The following is a 13,743-nucleotide window of genomic DNA, read 5'->3' on the forward strand; positions in this document are numbered from 1 at the left end:
ACGTCTCCTGCAGTCATCCCTGAGAACAACAGGAAACGTTGTAAAGGCGAGACTTCTTGACTCTATCGCGAAGTTCCAGCTTCCTTGTGATAGCACTCCACGTTTCGTTTTCGAACTGGTTTTATTTGCTGTGCTCTGCGTATTATCTACAATCGCTTTTATGTGTTTAAGTATAATTCAAAATTGTAAACAGTCTGACTTTTTTACTTCACACATATGAATTCAGACAATTTTACCTGCGAATTTCCGCAGAATACGTAATCAATGCTCTGAGACGGCCCTACGTTCCTCTAGTGGCACGATTAATGATGCAGTGATTATTCACTCGCAGTCCCCGAAATACGTACATACCTGTAGGGAATCATGCATGCATGCGAGACAGAGCCCGTGATGTATACCATGCACGTGCACACAGAAGCCGTTCAGTGACGTTAAAGTTAGGCCGTGCAGGCCAATGAACCTTACTCTTCTGCATTCAACCCTACTAAAAATTCCTACATGTACAGGACCTGTACATACGATGTTATTGGATACGGGGCATACAGGTGTCACGGGTCATACGGGTGGTACGGGTCATGCGGGTGGTACGGGTCATGCGGGTGGTGCGGGTCATGCGGGTGGTGCGGGTCATGCGGGTGGTGCGGGTCATGCGGGTGGTGCGGGTCATACAGGTGGTATAAGTGTAACAAATGTATGGGTATTACAGGTTATGCAGGTGATATGGGTTGGATTAGCTATTTGGGTCAAAATTAACATGCAGTAAAAGAATGTATACATAAGAAAGGCATGCTAGTTCATGAAGCACACAGTAAAATAAACAATGTATGTAGGTATGCTGCAATGATATCAAATAAACACGATCAGGCTAGAGTAATGTTTTGACGACTCATTTATTTAGGTCGTTCAACATTTCAGCAATGAATCTATTCATTTTTCTTAACCTCTCCATTGGTGCCGTTTCACTGGGTCTCCCAGCAATGTACTTGCTGAAGGCATCTGTAAAAATGAGCAGGAATATGTATCAATTAGGGACTTACTGGTTCATATAAATGATAAATTTTATTGTCCCTAAATTCAGCAAATAATACTAAGCATAAAACACTTACTTCCGACTGCCTCCAATTTCTTAGGCGTGAGTGCCCTCCTGGGTGGTGCCTGGTTTTCTGAGCGCACATAGCGCCGACAAGGGGCTCCTGTGATGCTCCTGTTGTGGAGGGCACTCACACCCCACAGAAGCTTGGTCGCCTCCTTACAGAACAAGCTGTCTCTCGGACGCGAAAGCAGCCATGCCCATTTTTCCTGCTCCAGGAATATGCCGTTTCCTAGGTGAATCTGCGCGAAAAAATGTGGAATCATAATAAAAGACTCAAGAGATATCTTGTTTTTGAAAATGTTATGTGCGTTCTTTGGTCGTGCGAGTATAGTTTTGCTGGTATGTATTCAAATAGTTCTGATGAATTTTACAATTCACTTCTGCAACTGCATGCCATCTTGTATAACACTGGCATAATAAACGTTATCCAAATATTCTTTTTCTAAAGCAAATACAGTTCACAGAATGTATGTAAGTCCACAGGTGCATATAGTGCTTATTAATGGCAATACTACACCAACCTTCACAAGGAGAATCATTAATTTTTAGATACTAAAAGACTGGGCAAAAAGTGGGGTGGCATAGTAAGTTAGAAAACATCAACACAATCCCTATTTAGAAATTTTACACTAATGTGGCTCCAGCGAAACAAAAAAGCATTCGTTTCAATGATCAATGAAAGGCAAATCACATACATCATTGCTGTCTTTACGTCTCACCTGAACAGTTTGTGAGAAGCTGTAAGACATTTTAAGAAAAAAGCATATTTACAATTTTGAGTGCTCTATATATGTGTGAAAGTTAAATTAACAACTATGTAACATATCTTACAGTTGTGTTACAGTTGTTAGTAATGTTGAGTCCATAATATTCTACTAAAGACCACCAGACACCCTAAAAGGCACTTAGAGCTGGCACTGACAAAAAGTGCTCTGGCACATTGCAGATAAAAATTTCTTTTGTCAACTCCAATAATGAGGAACTCAGGAATCAAAAAGACAGAGCCTCAATTCATTCCCCTTTTTCCTGACATTAGGACTTGTCACAAAAATATTTATGAAGCTTTTACTGAATGCCGTGACATTCCAAAAAAGGGTAATGCAGAAGATTGCACTGGTCATTCGTGAAATAACCTCCTGAATGTCTAAATTCACCAGTTCGTAATTTACAAAATTATCCGTAGTAGATGAATAAACTAAGCATAAACATACAAGGAAGTGAAAGTGCAATGCAAGTTGCATAACCATGTATTCAACCCAGTAGTGAAAGTATTGCACTGAATAAACATAAATTTACAAAAAGTAGAGCTACTTCATCGTTTAACTGAATAAGGGCATCCACACAGAGACGGACACTAGAAGAAGAAAATGCACACAACATAAGCGGTGTTCAATTGTCTGTATGTGCCCTTATTTCATTAAAAGATGAACGAATACCAACTAGCCTAACTATCCAAGCTACTGTAAAGCTACTTACTTGATTGTCCACCTGTAAAAACAGCGGCAGTTCATCACTGGCACCCAAACCCTAAAAGGCAGAACAAAGGAAAAGTCGATCAGCTATAAAAAATATTAGGCACACAAATGCCAGCATGGCTTCCAGGTATGAAAGTTAAGCATCATTTCCAAAACTTTTTTTTTATTTTCAGACACAACATAGCTATCAGCCCTCATTTGTGCTTTGTTCAGCCCAATAACAGCTGCTGAAACTTTTAACCCTATTGTTTTTTCAGCTTATGCTCCATAAATTGTTAAAAGCCCAATCACTGAGCTGCACAACGAACTGATCAGTGTTCTACATTGTGTTATTAAAACAACCTAATTTTAATCCCACTTAAGTTCATGGTTTATACAGTTTCTAAAACAAAGCTCCCTTTTAATTGACTATCACAATTTACATCCTACAATTCGGTGTGTTTTCTAGGCCAAAAACTTGAGCCTAACGTGAAGTTTACCCATCATATTGCTTATGCTAAACAAAAAACTGCCTTCGGTGTACGAGCCCTCATTAAATCTTCTTTATTTATCTCCTGTGATGCCTTATTGTTGCCCTGCTTTCATAAACAGTCAAATCACCTAGCATTATTACATGGGCAAATATGCATAACAATAATCTTTTGCCAATAGAGAACATTCAGAATACACATAATTCAGGACATACAGGAGAACATTCAGGAGAACATTCAGGACATACACATTATTACCAACAGTTATTTTTACTCTAATGCTGCTCACCTTGTCTAGGCTAACTTCATATTACTTGCATCTGACTTGTTATCACTTAATCATAACGGTATTCAAACTAGCTTTTGTGTGAACTGAGTTATATAAAATGTTCAAAAATAATAATTGTGCAAAGTTTGCCCATAATTACAACTTCCTTACACCTAAACATACATTAAGTATGGCAGAATGACATCCTACTTTCCAGTGATTAAATTATAGAACTTACTCCACACACTTGAAGAATTTCATCTAAAAATAGCTTGTCAAGAATGTTTGTTAATGCAAAAAGCATATGCAATTACCGTATTTACTCGATTCTACCACGCCCTCGATTGTAACGCGCACCCGATTTCCACCGCGAAAAAAAAAAAACGTAAGACATCAATTGCAACGCGCACCCATTTTTCTCGCCGACCCGCACGATCACACCACTCGAAAAAACTACTCCTTTCGGGAGCATATTCTATTTAAATATGAGGTACGCGCGAAGCTTGTGCCCATCTGACGTGTAACAGAGCTTTCCGTCACGGTAGTTTTACCGTGGACCGATGTCAGCACGCGAACTTGCTTCGCGCCCTTCTTCTCGGCGGTTGTGGTGCCAGGCATGTCGAAGTAGAGAGGCGTCTGATGGGCATTCCCGATTTGCCCAAGCAGGTAGCCGTTGTTGCGCCGCAAGTTTAGGACGAACCTCTGAAAACTGTGAAGCTTTTCATCGTACTCCTCCGCAAAACTTTTCGCATATGCATGTTCCCCTTCGGAGGGAAAAGCCTTTCCTCTAAATAAAGTTAGTTAGCCAGCACCTGCTCGCTTTAAACTGGCTCTGCATTAGACCTTTTTCCAAGACTAATTGCATAGCCCACACTTGGAGCATTTCTGTCGTCACGGGCTGCTGTGCCGCTCGCTGCTCAAGCACATACTTGCCGAGCAGCTCTTTAATTTGCGGAAACCGGCCCTGCTGTGGTCCACTGAAGCCTTTGCGTGAAGCTTTGCTGTCGAGAATCTTCTGCTTTTGTTTCCGCCGGTCCTGCACGCACATTTCGGGAACTCCGAACGACCCCGATGCGGCCCGATTTCCGTCCGTTTCTACACACGCCATAACTTTTCTTTTAAAAGCGGCATCGTGGTGCTATCGAGTTTTTGGAGTCGGCCCTTCCACGCCGTCGATGCTAATGCACTACTAGATGACGAACTCCTCAGCACACGTACGAAGTGCCGCACATGGGAAACACATAGGCAGAAATGGCCGACGCGCCATGCCGACGCACGTAGGGGGCAGCCATTTTGGATTTGCCAATGGCAATAGATTGACCGTAATTTTTTTGTTTGTACTCGATTCTAACGCGCATGCAATTTATAAACTCGCTTAACCGGAAAAAAGGTGCGCGTTAGATTCGAGTAATTACGGTAGCTTAAAAATCTTTGTAAATTTACATTTAGGTTTTATGGTGAGTAAAGCTACGTGTACAACTATTATTATGTTGAATTCGACTGAGAGATCCAGAACAGCCGCCCAAGTCTTGAAGCGAGCACACGGCTTACACCGTTTTTAGATACTGTCAGTTGGGAAAGCCCGCTAGGAGGCGGCACCGACTCGTACACGCTCAGAGGGGCGCGGTGCTAATGTAGCTTTGAGAACGAGCTACCGCTGGCTTCCCGCGGCAGCGTTGAATTTGTTTTTTCCTTTTAGTTTGCTTGCTCAGATTACAGAGGCGGGAACTTGAAGGTTAGATTACTGTCACGCAAATCGTATTTAACATGGTACACAACAATCAAGCAAGCTTGAGTGAATTAGCAGTTTAACACAGTAAACATGCTGACCTTCAGTGCGCCGGGCTGTCTAAGTGGCTATGCCTATGAGGAAAACACTTGTGATCAGCAGTACTTCTTCAAACCCCCAAATTACCCTGCAGTTCTCAAGGACTGAACAGCTGCTATTCCATGAAAAGTCTTGCAGGTAATGGTCAAAACATGCATAAATAATCATACATTTCTTAGGTACAGGCCCGAACCTTATTTATCACTAAGTAGTACAGTCGAGCCCACATATAACGGCCCCACTTAAAACGAACTTTCGCTTCAAACGAACACTATCCGCGGGACCATGAAAATATATATTGGTTCAACGGCACAAAATCGCACTTACAACAAACGTCTCCGAGCGCCGCTGATCGGTTACAGCGAACAGTCAGCGGTCTCCCAACTTCCCGGGAAACCAATTTCGACCACCGATCAGGCATCGGCGAGGTGCCTATACATTCCTATTTTTAAACGCTGACCCTGCCCCCGCGAGCCTCTAGTTGCTGCTCCCCAACCCATGAAGAAAGGAAAGTGCCGACTGCTTTTTGTTATGCACCCCTCCGTCCTTTGTCCCCCCGCTACCCTGAGCCAGACGAGGCCCGCGTTTTCACACTGCCACCGATCTTTCGAAGATCGGTCGGCCATCTACCCCGTTTTTAATCGCTGGTGCTGTCGTTGGCATCGCCGGCCTGGAGTGACCAGACAATTTGCCAACATCGTCGGCCACCGACTGCATCCGATAGTCTGCGTCTAGTGCACGGGCGTACGCTACCCCACCGACTCTGATATTTTGTGATTCGTTTCGTGTCAACGACTTGTTCTCGCTCGCTTATCACTCGACTCGGCATGCCTTCCGCTCACGTGCGGAAGCACGAAAACGGCTGTTAATTTGCGCGGGACGAACAGCGAAATATCGAAGTTTGTGAGGCCACGCAAACTCGCCGGCGCAACAAAAAATTTTTTGACCACGGCTGCCGATTGTTCGAACACCCCCGCGCACTGATCCAGACGGCCATGCTTTGACTTCTGCGCGCGCAGGCACTCTTTCCAAGTTTTTCTACGTGCGAGTTTCGCGGACCTATCAAGCAAGCTACCCAACCTGCCTCCTTCTCATGCGTTTTGGTTTTCAAGGTCGCCCTTCCTCCGCATCCTCTCCTCTCTTGTCGCAATTTGGAAACTAATTTCCTGCTGTTTCACATGCAGAGGTAGCAGACGACGCTCCTTCACCAATCTCAAAGCGACAGCAGCGCCGCCTCCACCGGATATGAGAGGGGGCAGTCCTCGCGGCTGCGACAGCGCGTGCTTACCCAACTGACAGTATCTAAAAACGTCTTACACCAAGCCAAATCTGCCACTGGAACACATGAATGCTGTGCATGGGGTGTCCAGAAGCTGTTTATGCTTACGACACTTAAACCGGCTCCTGAACTTTTTCAACGTAGCCGATGATCTTCGGGCACCTGCACAGCCGGTCGGGCAACTTGTTCTTAAAGTTCACTTCCACACACGGTTTGTGGTCGCTGCTGCTACAACTGCCAAAACTTAACCGCCAGTTCATTCAGCAGAGTCAAACGATGCCATTTTCAAAATGTAAAGATATCCATACGGTGATGAGACACCACCTAAAAAAACGTTGGAGACAACCTTATTCCCCGATCATACCAAAAATGACAGCCCTGCATTGCCGGAGTTCCAGAAAAATCTACCTTTGCCAGATGAAACAACATGGAAGCCCCATTGCGGAGTGGTTTGCTCCGAATCTGCCAGTAGAAAGCGGGAAATTGCTCCGAATTGACCAGGGGAACCCGGCAAGAAAATTTTTATCCTGCTCAACCAGTGCGATTCGACATTGACAGATGGTCACACTGCATTTGCTCAACTTTAAAATACTTGTCTACATACCACTAACAATGACTAGATGTATATTGATTAAATAAACAAACTGAAAATGTACAGGAGGCTAGCTTGACAATATAACCCCTAAATCGGATTGAAAAAAACAACAACAAAGAAACAGCCATTTCAATTATAAAGTACACACCTGGCTGGTAGGTTCTTGAGAACCACTTGAAGTGGTTCCAGGGTGTGGTACCGGTGGCATCAATGGGCATGGCTGCATCCGTGGCTGCTCTGAAGAAGGCGACGGAGGCTCTGGTAGCAATAAGTGCTGCGGCGGTGGCAAAGGCAGCGTTGCTGACCACCCTTGTGGAGACAACGGCGAGCACGGCCAGAGTGGTGGAGGCGACGGTAGTGGTGGCGACGGTGGTGGTGGCGACGGTGGCGATGGCTGCATGAACTGCAACGGCCTTGCCTGAAAATGCAAAAAAAAATCTAAATTACACTTTTGAAGCATACAGCTTTCTTTTTGCAAGTTGAATCGAATTTGTTTTTGTCAGTTTTATAATTGTATCTAACTTGCCTAAACTCACTCCATTATGCTTTTGTCCCTTTGTTTTTGGTGCAATACAGTGAAATCTCATTAACTCAAACATGCTTAATTAACAAATAACAATTCAGGGGACAGTGACAGCTCAATGTATGTCATCTAAAACGACAGTATTATCAACAGCAGTGCCCTACTTACCGAGAAATTGAGGCAAATGCACGGGAACAAATGCGCCGCAGTAGGACGTTCGCGAAATGATCCTTATGATGTCAGACAAACTGCCTACAATTAATCACTGGTAATCAAACTAGCTCACTAAATAAAGAACCTTCCAAGTATCAAAAGACGTAAAAAAATGCTGCTTGTTGAGTTGTTTCTCATGAAAAAAGAACCGCCGGGAGTTACAATGGAGAATAGCGCAAGTGGTTAGAAAATTCAACTTTTTCCTGGTTAAACTAGACAGGCCGTGCCATCTTGAGCCAAAACATGTCTGCCGTTTCGGAGCCTATTGTAGGAAATTGATCGATGGCCGCTGTTGCTGATGCGGCTCCTGGTGCTTTAGTTTCGCTAGTAGTGTCGGCGACCGTACAATAAAAAGCCGGGCAACGTTGTGCACGGCAACAGTGACGTGAGACTTTCCGCTTCTTGAGGCGGGTAAATTAAAGTGCACTAGCTGATACAGACCACTAAAACACGATTTTATTTCAAAATAAGCACTTCCTTGGCACAAAAGGCTTCTGGACCGGTAATCCAACAATAAAGGTCGACAACTTTGATTCTCCAGCTCGCACATTTGCCTTAACTGTACTGCTGACATCACTTCAAGTCGACCTATGAGAAGTCTCCGTTAACAAAACATGGCAGCACAGCCATGTTTGCCAAGTCATAGTTGAGTGAGGTTTGTAGTACCATACTGGTTCGATTGTGCCACCATAAAGATATTTCCTCTTTCATAAGTTGTGCAGCAATGTGTGATGATGCACACGGTTGACTGAATATTGCATCGAAATGTTTTGAAATCGGCATGTCTAATCATTACTGAAGCAGGAAAATACCTGGGCACAGCTTCAATCCCCTTCACGGCTGCTTTAAAACAACAGATAACGAAAATCTTCCTTTTCCTTTAAGTCGATTGTATTGACCCGCCACGACTCACAACAGCTTTCTGCACTCCCAGTTGTTTCGCAAGTGCCTCCGGGATAGGCAACCTTAGAACAAGCAATGACATCATGTGACGTCGTGATGACACGACCAATTTGGGAAACTTATTTCTGATGCCACGACGATGGCATCACAAGTTATTATTTGTCACTTTTGTTGGTGCTGACGGCCACTTTTCGCACTTGATGAAGCATCTTAATGCGTTGTCATAAGCTCATACCTTCTCTTGAATGCTCCTGTGGGTGGCCTCATGTTCATAGGCGCCATGATTAGTAGATGTGCTGCATTGGTGGCCGCAACAGGAACGGCTGGCCAATGTTTCTGTAAGAGAGCAAATGTGAAAAATAAAGAGCGCACATTTCTTAATTGCATCCTGAACGAAGCATTACTTTTTCAGAACTTCAATATATTACAACATGATTATTACAAACATAATTATGTTGTATTTGCTCAAAGCTACACCAGCGCGTCAGGCTGATATTTTGCCCGATTTTACCGGAGTGCTTTTTGCTAAAATCCTCGGGTGCCATAAAACTCTTTCATACTCTGAAGTGCTCCAACCAAGTTGCCTTACCAATTTACTCTCTAGAAAACGTGTTATAAACAAAAGGAAATTAATCCCATGCATAGTGTAGTATACATTCTACTCAAAAAGATGGGTGAAGTTGAGATATTGACTGAAGCCTGTTAGGGTGAGAACATGATAAATTAATGACACCAACCATAAAAAGGAATACAAATAAGACATTTCAGCTCTCATGATGGGAGTCTTGTTCAGAGTGACAACTAGACGGAGTGAAAATATGCTTATGAGGACTTCAAAAGTGACTCAAAACCGCGAGTGTAGATAAGAATGAAGGTTCCATGTGTTATCAATGGTTCAATGTGTTATGTGTATCCATTGTTTAAATCAGCATTGATTGCAAGTGGTGTCCTGAAGAGTTTTTTTTTTCTAAGCTTATGCCGTTATGCTAATCTATTTTATTGCTCAAGTTTTCAGGGTGTTTTGCCATTGATTGATATGTAGGGTTTAACGTCCCAAAACCACTATATAATTATGAGAAACACCGTAGTGGAGGGCTCTGGAAATTTAGACCACCTGGGGTTCTTTAACGTGCACCCAAATCTGAGCACACGGGCCTACAACATTTCCGCCTCCATCGGAAATGCAGCCGCCGCAGCCGGGATTCCAACCCGTGCCCTGCGGGTTAGCAGCCGAGTACCTTAGCCACTAGACCACCCCGGTGGGGCAGGGTGTTTTGCCAAGGCATTGGAAGACACCTTTACCTCGTTGACATCATTTTACATGCTGTCTGACCTGATGTTCGAAATTTCCAGTCTCACTGATATATACACAATCACAGTCTACAAGGTATCCAATAAGCATCAAGATACCTTTCTTTTTTTGTCCTTCATCTTTACCAGCCGATAATGCAATTTGTAGGAACGGAACTACTTGGACATCGTAATGGTTTTTGAACTAGTGCCTGACTCGCACGCATCAGACACGTACAGTATAGCGGCACGTTATCTTGGGAACACACGATCAGATCTTTGCGGCTGAAAGAGCTGGCGTTTAACCAGAGTTCGAGTAGCCGGATGCTAAGAGATCTCTGTGCACTTGCTGTAGGTCAGCAGCCCCGCTAGTCTGCATTGTGCAGATGCTATTGGTTCTAGCGACAAGTGAGACAACCACCGATATATTCTGGTTTGTCAGTTGCACCAAGTCAATGCCGGTACCTGATGTTGTGTGTTTTTTTCTGCAGACGGGAAACTTCAAACTGCGCTGGTCACATTTGACTAGGACTAGCAAGCGTGTGGCCGCACTTGCTGTCTTCCAGAAATGCTTTGGAGAAAGAAGTATCGTTGATGGCACACGGCACCACACACCAAATTTTTTGGGTGGTTTGTGGCTTCCTCGATCAGTTCCGCTTTTTCAAATAGATGCCGCAAAAAACAAGAAAAAAAACGAGAAAAAAAAAGCACTGCTCGTTAAATTGGCATGAGGGAACACATTTTAAAAACGACGCTGTTGGTTGGCGCCCAATGTGCCATATTCAATGCTCCTCACTGCTGGAATTCAAAATGGCAGCATAACATTATTGGCAAGCTCCCAAGCAGGTGATTATTCAAACACATTCCAGTTCTGCATGCACAATGAAATGCGGGTAGAAAAGCAACTAGCTCACTATCAAGAAGGTAGGAGTCAGTTACCCCCTGAGAATAAATGTAGAAATGGTGGGTGCATATCTCGCCACACAATGCTAAGGTCACAGCATGTGTTTTTTTTTGCCATTGTAAACACGTCTCAGCTCATTTCTAAAAAAAAAGTAACCACATACCCATGCCCTGGATAGTATTGCGATACGGGCGATACATCGTAAAAGTATTTCACTACTGAGATACAAATACATTTTTAAGAAGTATCTCGATACAGCAATACAGACACTCAAAAGTATCTCTGAAATACTATCGCGATACTGCCCAGCCCTGCTCATGAGACAGTTGTACACTAACAACTCCTCTAAGTGTCAGACAATTCAAACTGTTCCTTATAGTTTTCAAAGGCAGTCCTCTCTAATGGTCGATTCCTACTAAAGAGATTCATTTTTGTTACGGAATTTTTTTGAAGAAAACTAATAGTTCCAGCAGAGTGGGTCATGACGTTATATGCTCCTCCTCTGCTAAGCCGCCTGAATCCCCCCCCCCCGGTACATATGAATATAATGAGAAAGAATGCACTTTGATGGGTGGTGTCTGATGGCATCGTGCCTGAAGCCACAATTTTTTCTGTTACCTTGCTGGAGCCATCTAGAGTTTGGTGAAAAAGGGTAGGAGGAGCGGAGTCCATTCATACAGAACATATGCTTTGCTGGCTGCTGTTTCCTGCTAGTGCTGCTGTAACTACTGCACTGTCGTAGAAGAAAACAACATTCAGCAACTATCACAGCTGTTTCCATACTAAGTGGCCACTCTCTCACACAAATCTGATTCTATAAAGGGCTGCATTGTTTTGGTTTTCTTAACTCTGATCATACAGTTAACGTCCGATTTCTCGGACTACCGAAATCCTGGACATGCCTGATTTCTCGGACTGATCTGTGGCACCATCAAGTTCCCATACAGTCAATGTATGTCCAAAATTTCGGACATTTATAGCTTTCACCGTCCGATTTTCCTGCTAACTTTTTACTGCTAACAGCGGAATTGAAGTCACAATCAGCACCACTATTTTGGTTCTTTTCGTACCCTCGAACCCACTGTGACGTGGCTGCCGTACCTTTGACACCGCAAATGCCGGAATCTAGCACACGCCAATTTGTAGCCAGCCGTGGCTTAGACAAACCTGTGGCCACAACTGCATGGTGCTGTTACTAATGTTACTATAAGGCTGTGATTCGGCGGGAAAGCTACGCTGTTGACCTATAGTCTGCCGCCGGCATGCTTCCCGACTCATAGAAGGCGGTAACACAACAGACTCCCAGGAACTGTTTTTGCCACGCCAGCTTTAAAATGTACGCCGAGACGACAGTCTCACCTAGAGAGGGCAGCGTGTGTAAAGAACTTCCAAATGCGGTCGTTGCTTCAACGACCCACACGGTGCTGGTGTTTCGATTTCAGCCAAGATAACCTTGGAGGGCTTTGCCGACGCTAGCGAAAATCTTGAGCTGTGTGCGGAATTTACCGGTGATGAAATCATTCAAGTTACTAAAGGTTTCGACAACTCCGACACATAGATCAAAGAGGCAGAGCCTACACGGGCAACAAGTTCGGTGTTGACGCGAGCATGACATCGTCATAGGTGTACAGTGACAGCATGACATCAGCTGATATTGAGGCAAACATAATCGGGGCAAGTGGAACTCCGTGCAAACGAAAATAAGAGAGTCCTTTTAGCACTTAATTTTTACAAATGCAGTAGCGTCGGTCACATAAAATTTTTTCTTTTCGCTTTTTTTCTATTACAAACTGCTCTTTTCGGGGCAACCTAAATGGTGCACTTGCTGAATTGCAACGAGAATCCTGTACTCTTGCTGTGACCTTTTCCGCCAGTGAAAAATACCTATTCAAAAAGTGTAATTTTACTTGCATTCGTTTTTCCAGACTGCCTGATTTTCCGGACCTTTCGCAATCCCTTGAGTGTCCGCGAAATCGGATGTCGACTGTACAACATTAATCCAAAGGGCTATTTCAGGTACTACATCCTTATTGTGGAACAAAAAGCATCGAAATAACATGAAGATGCCAAAGTAAATGTGTTAGGGTACACATAACCACAGCACTCACTGACTGCATGAAAATTTTTTTTAAAAATTCTAAAAGGCAGCATGGAATAAATATAACTTACTGAGTTCGTTTTGCAGCATGTCTTGCAGCTTGTCATTTCTTTTCTCGAGTACTTCTATTCTTTCCTCTAGTCTTTTGTTTTTTTTCTTGAGCTGCCTCGTAATGTTCCTCTCTTTTTCGAGCCGACTTAGCTCGACAAGCTCTTCTTCGGAACTCGCACTGCTTCGGCGCCTCTTTGTTCTTGGTTGCTGATTTTTTTCTTTTTTCTTTTTTGAATGCTAGCAAATAAACACATCAACCCAAAGCCAACGTCACTGATTAGAAGCCGAAAACGAGCAAATATGCCAGGAAACATACACGCTCCATTGATACAAACATAATTCAGGTTGTAGCAACTACCTAGCATATGAAGTTCAGTAGGGTTGAAAGCTGGGCTAGTTGGTGAGATATCATTTCAACATATGGTATAGTAGCACAACTTCGACGAGGACCTGAGGACAAGAAAACACGCCACTGTTTGTGAGACTAGCGAGTGCAGTGTTTTCTTGTCTTCAGTGTCCCCATCAAATTTGCGCTACTACACCATATGTTAAAATGATATGTAGCATATTCCAGCCATGACTAGTGAGCATTCTAACACCCTGTCACACAGCAAATCTAATGTCCTTCGTTTGCAATATCCTTTCTTTGCTGTCACACGGGGAAACTAATGCCATTTGATGAAAACGACCTTTTCTGTGGAACGAGTTCCTGCAACACAATCGCATTCGATTTCTGACTGAGTAGTCTCAATG

The 13,743-nt window shown here is 43.6% G+C and overlaps 1 protein-coding gene across 2 annotated transcripts; it reads right to left on the reverse strand.

Moving 5' to 3' along the window:
• Positions 1 to 871: 871 nt before the first annotated feature.
• On the reverse strand, positions 872 to 13,221 carry LOC142786553 (uncharacterized). 2 transcript variants are annotated; one of them, XM_075884262.1, is made up of 6 exons: positions 13,011 to 13,221; positions 8,883 to 8,983; positions 7,157 to 7,426; positions 2,570 to 2,620; positions 1,107 to 1,332; positions 872 to 996 (listed from the first exon to the last, which is right to left on the reverse strand). In XM_075884262.1, exons 1-6 carry the CDS (start codon positions 13,027 to 13,029, stop codon positions 887 to 889), a joined length of 777 nt encoding a protein of 258 aa, XP_075740377.1. In that variant the 5' UTR covers positions 13,030 to 13,221; the 3' UTR covers positions 872 to 886. The 2 variants fall into 2 exon arrangements, with proteins under 2 accessions (XP_075740377.1, XP_075740378.1); XM_075884263.1 differs by lacking the exon at positions 2,570 to 2,620 and having other exon boundaries at positions 13,011 to 13,137.
• Between the last annotated feature and the right edge of the window lie 522 nt (positions 13,222 to 13,743).

The sequence above is a fragment of the Rhipicephalus microplus genome, unplaced genomic scaffold (assembly GCF_043290135.1).
Source record: "Rhipicephalus microplus isolate Deutch F79 unplaced genomic scaffold, USDA_Rmic scaffold_25, whole genome shotgun sequence".
Classification (NCBI taxonomy): domain Eukaryota; kingdom Metazoa; phylum Arthropoda; class Arachnida; order Ixodida; family Ixodidae; genus Rhipicephalus; species Rhipicephalus microplus.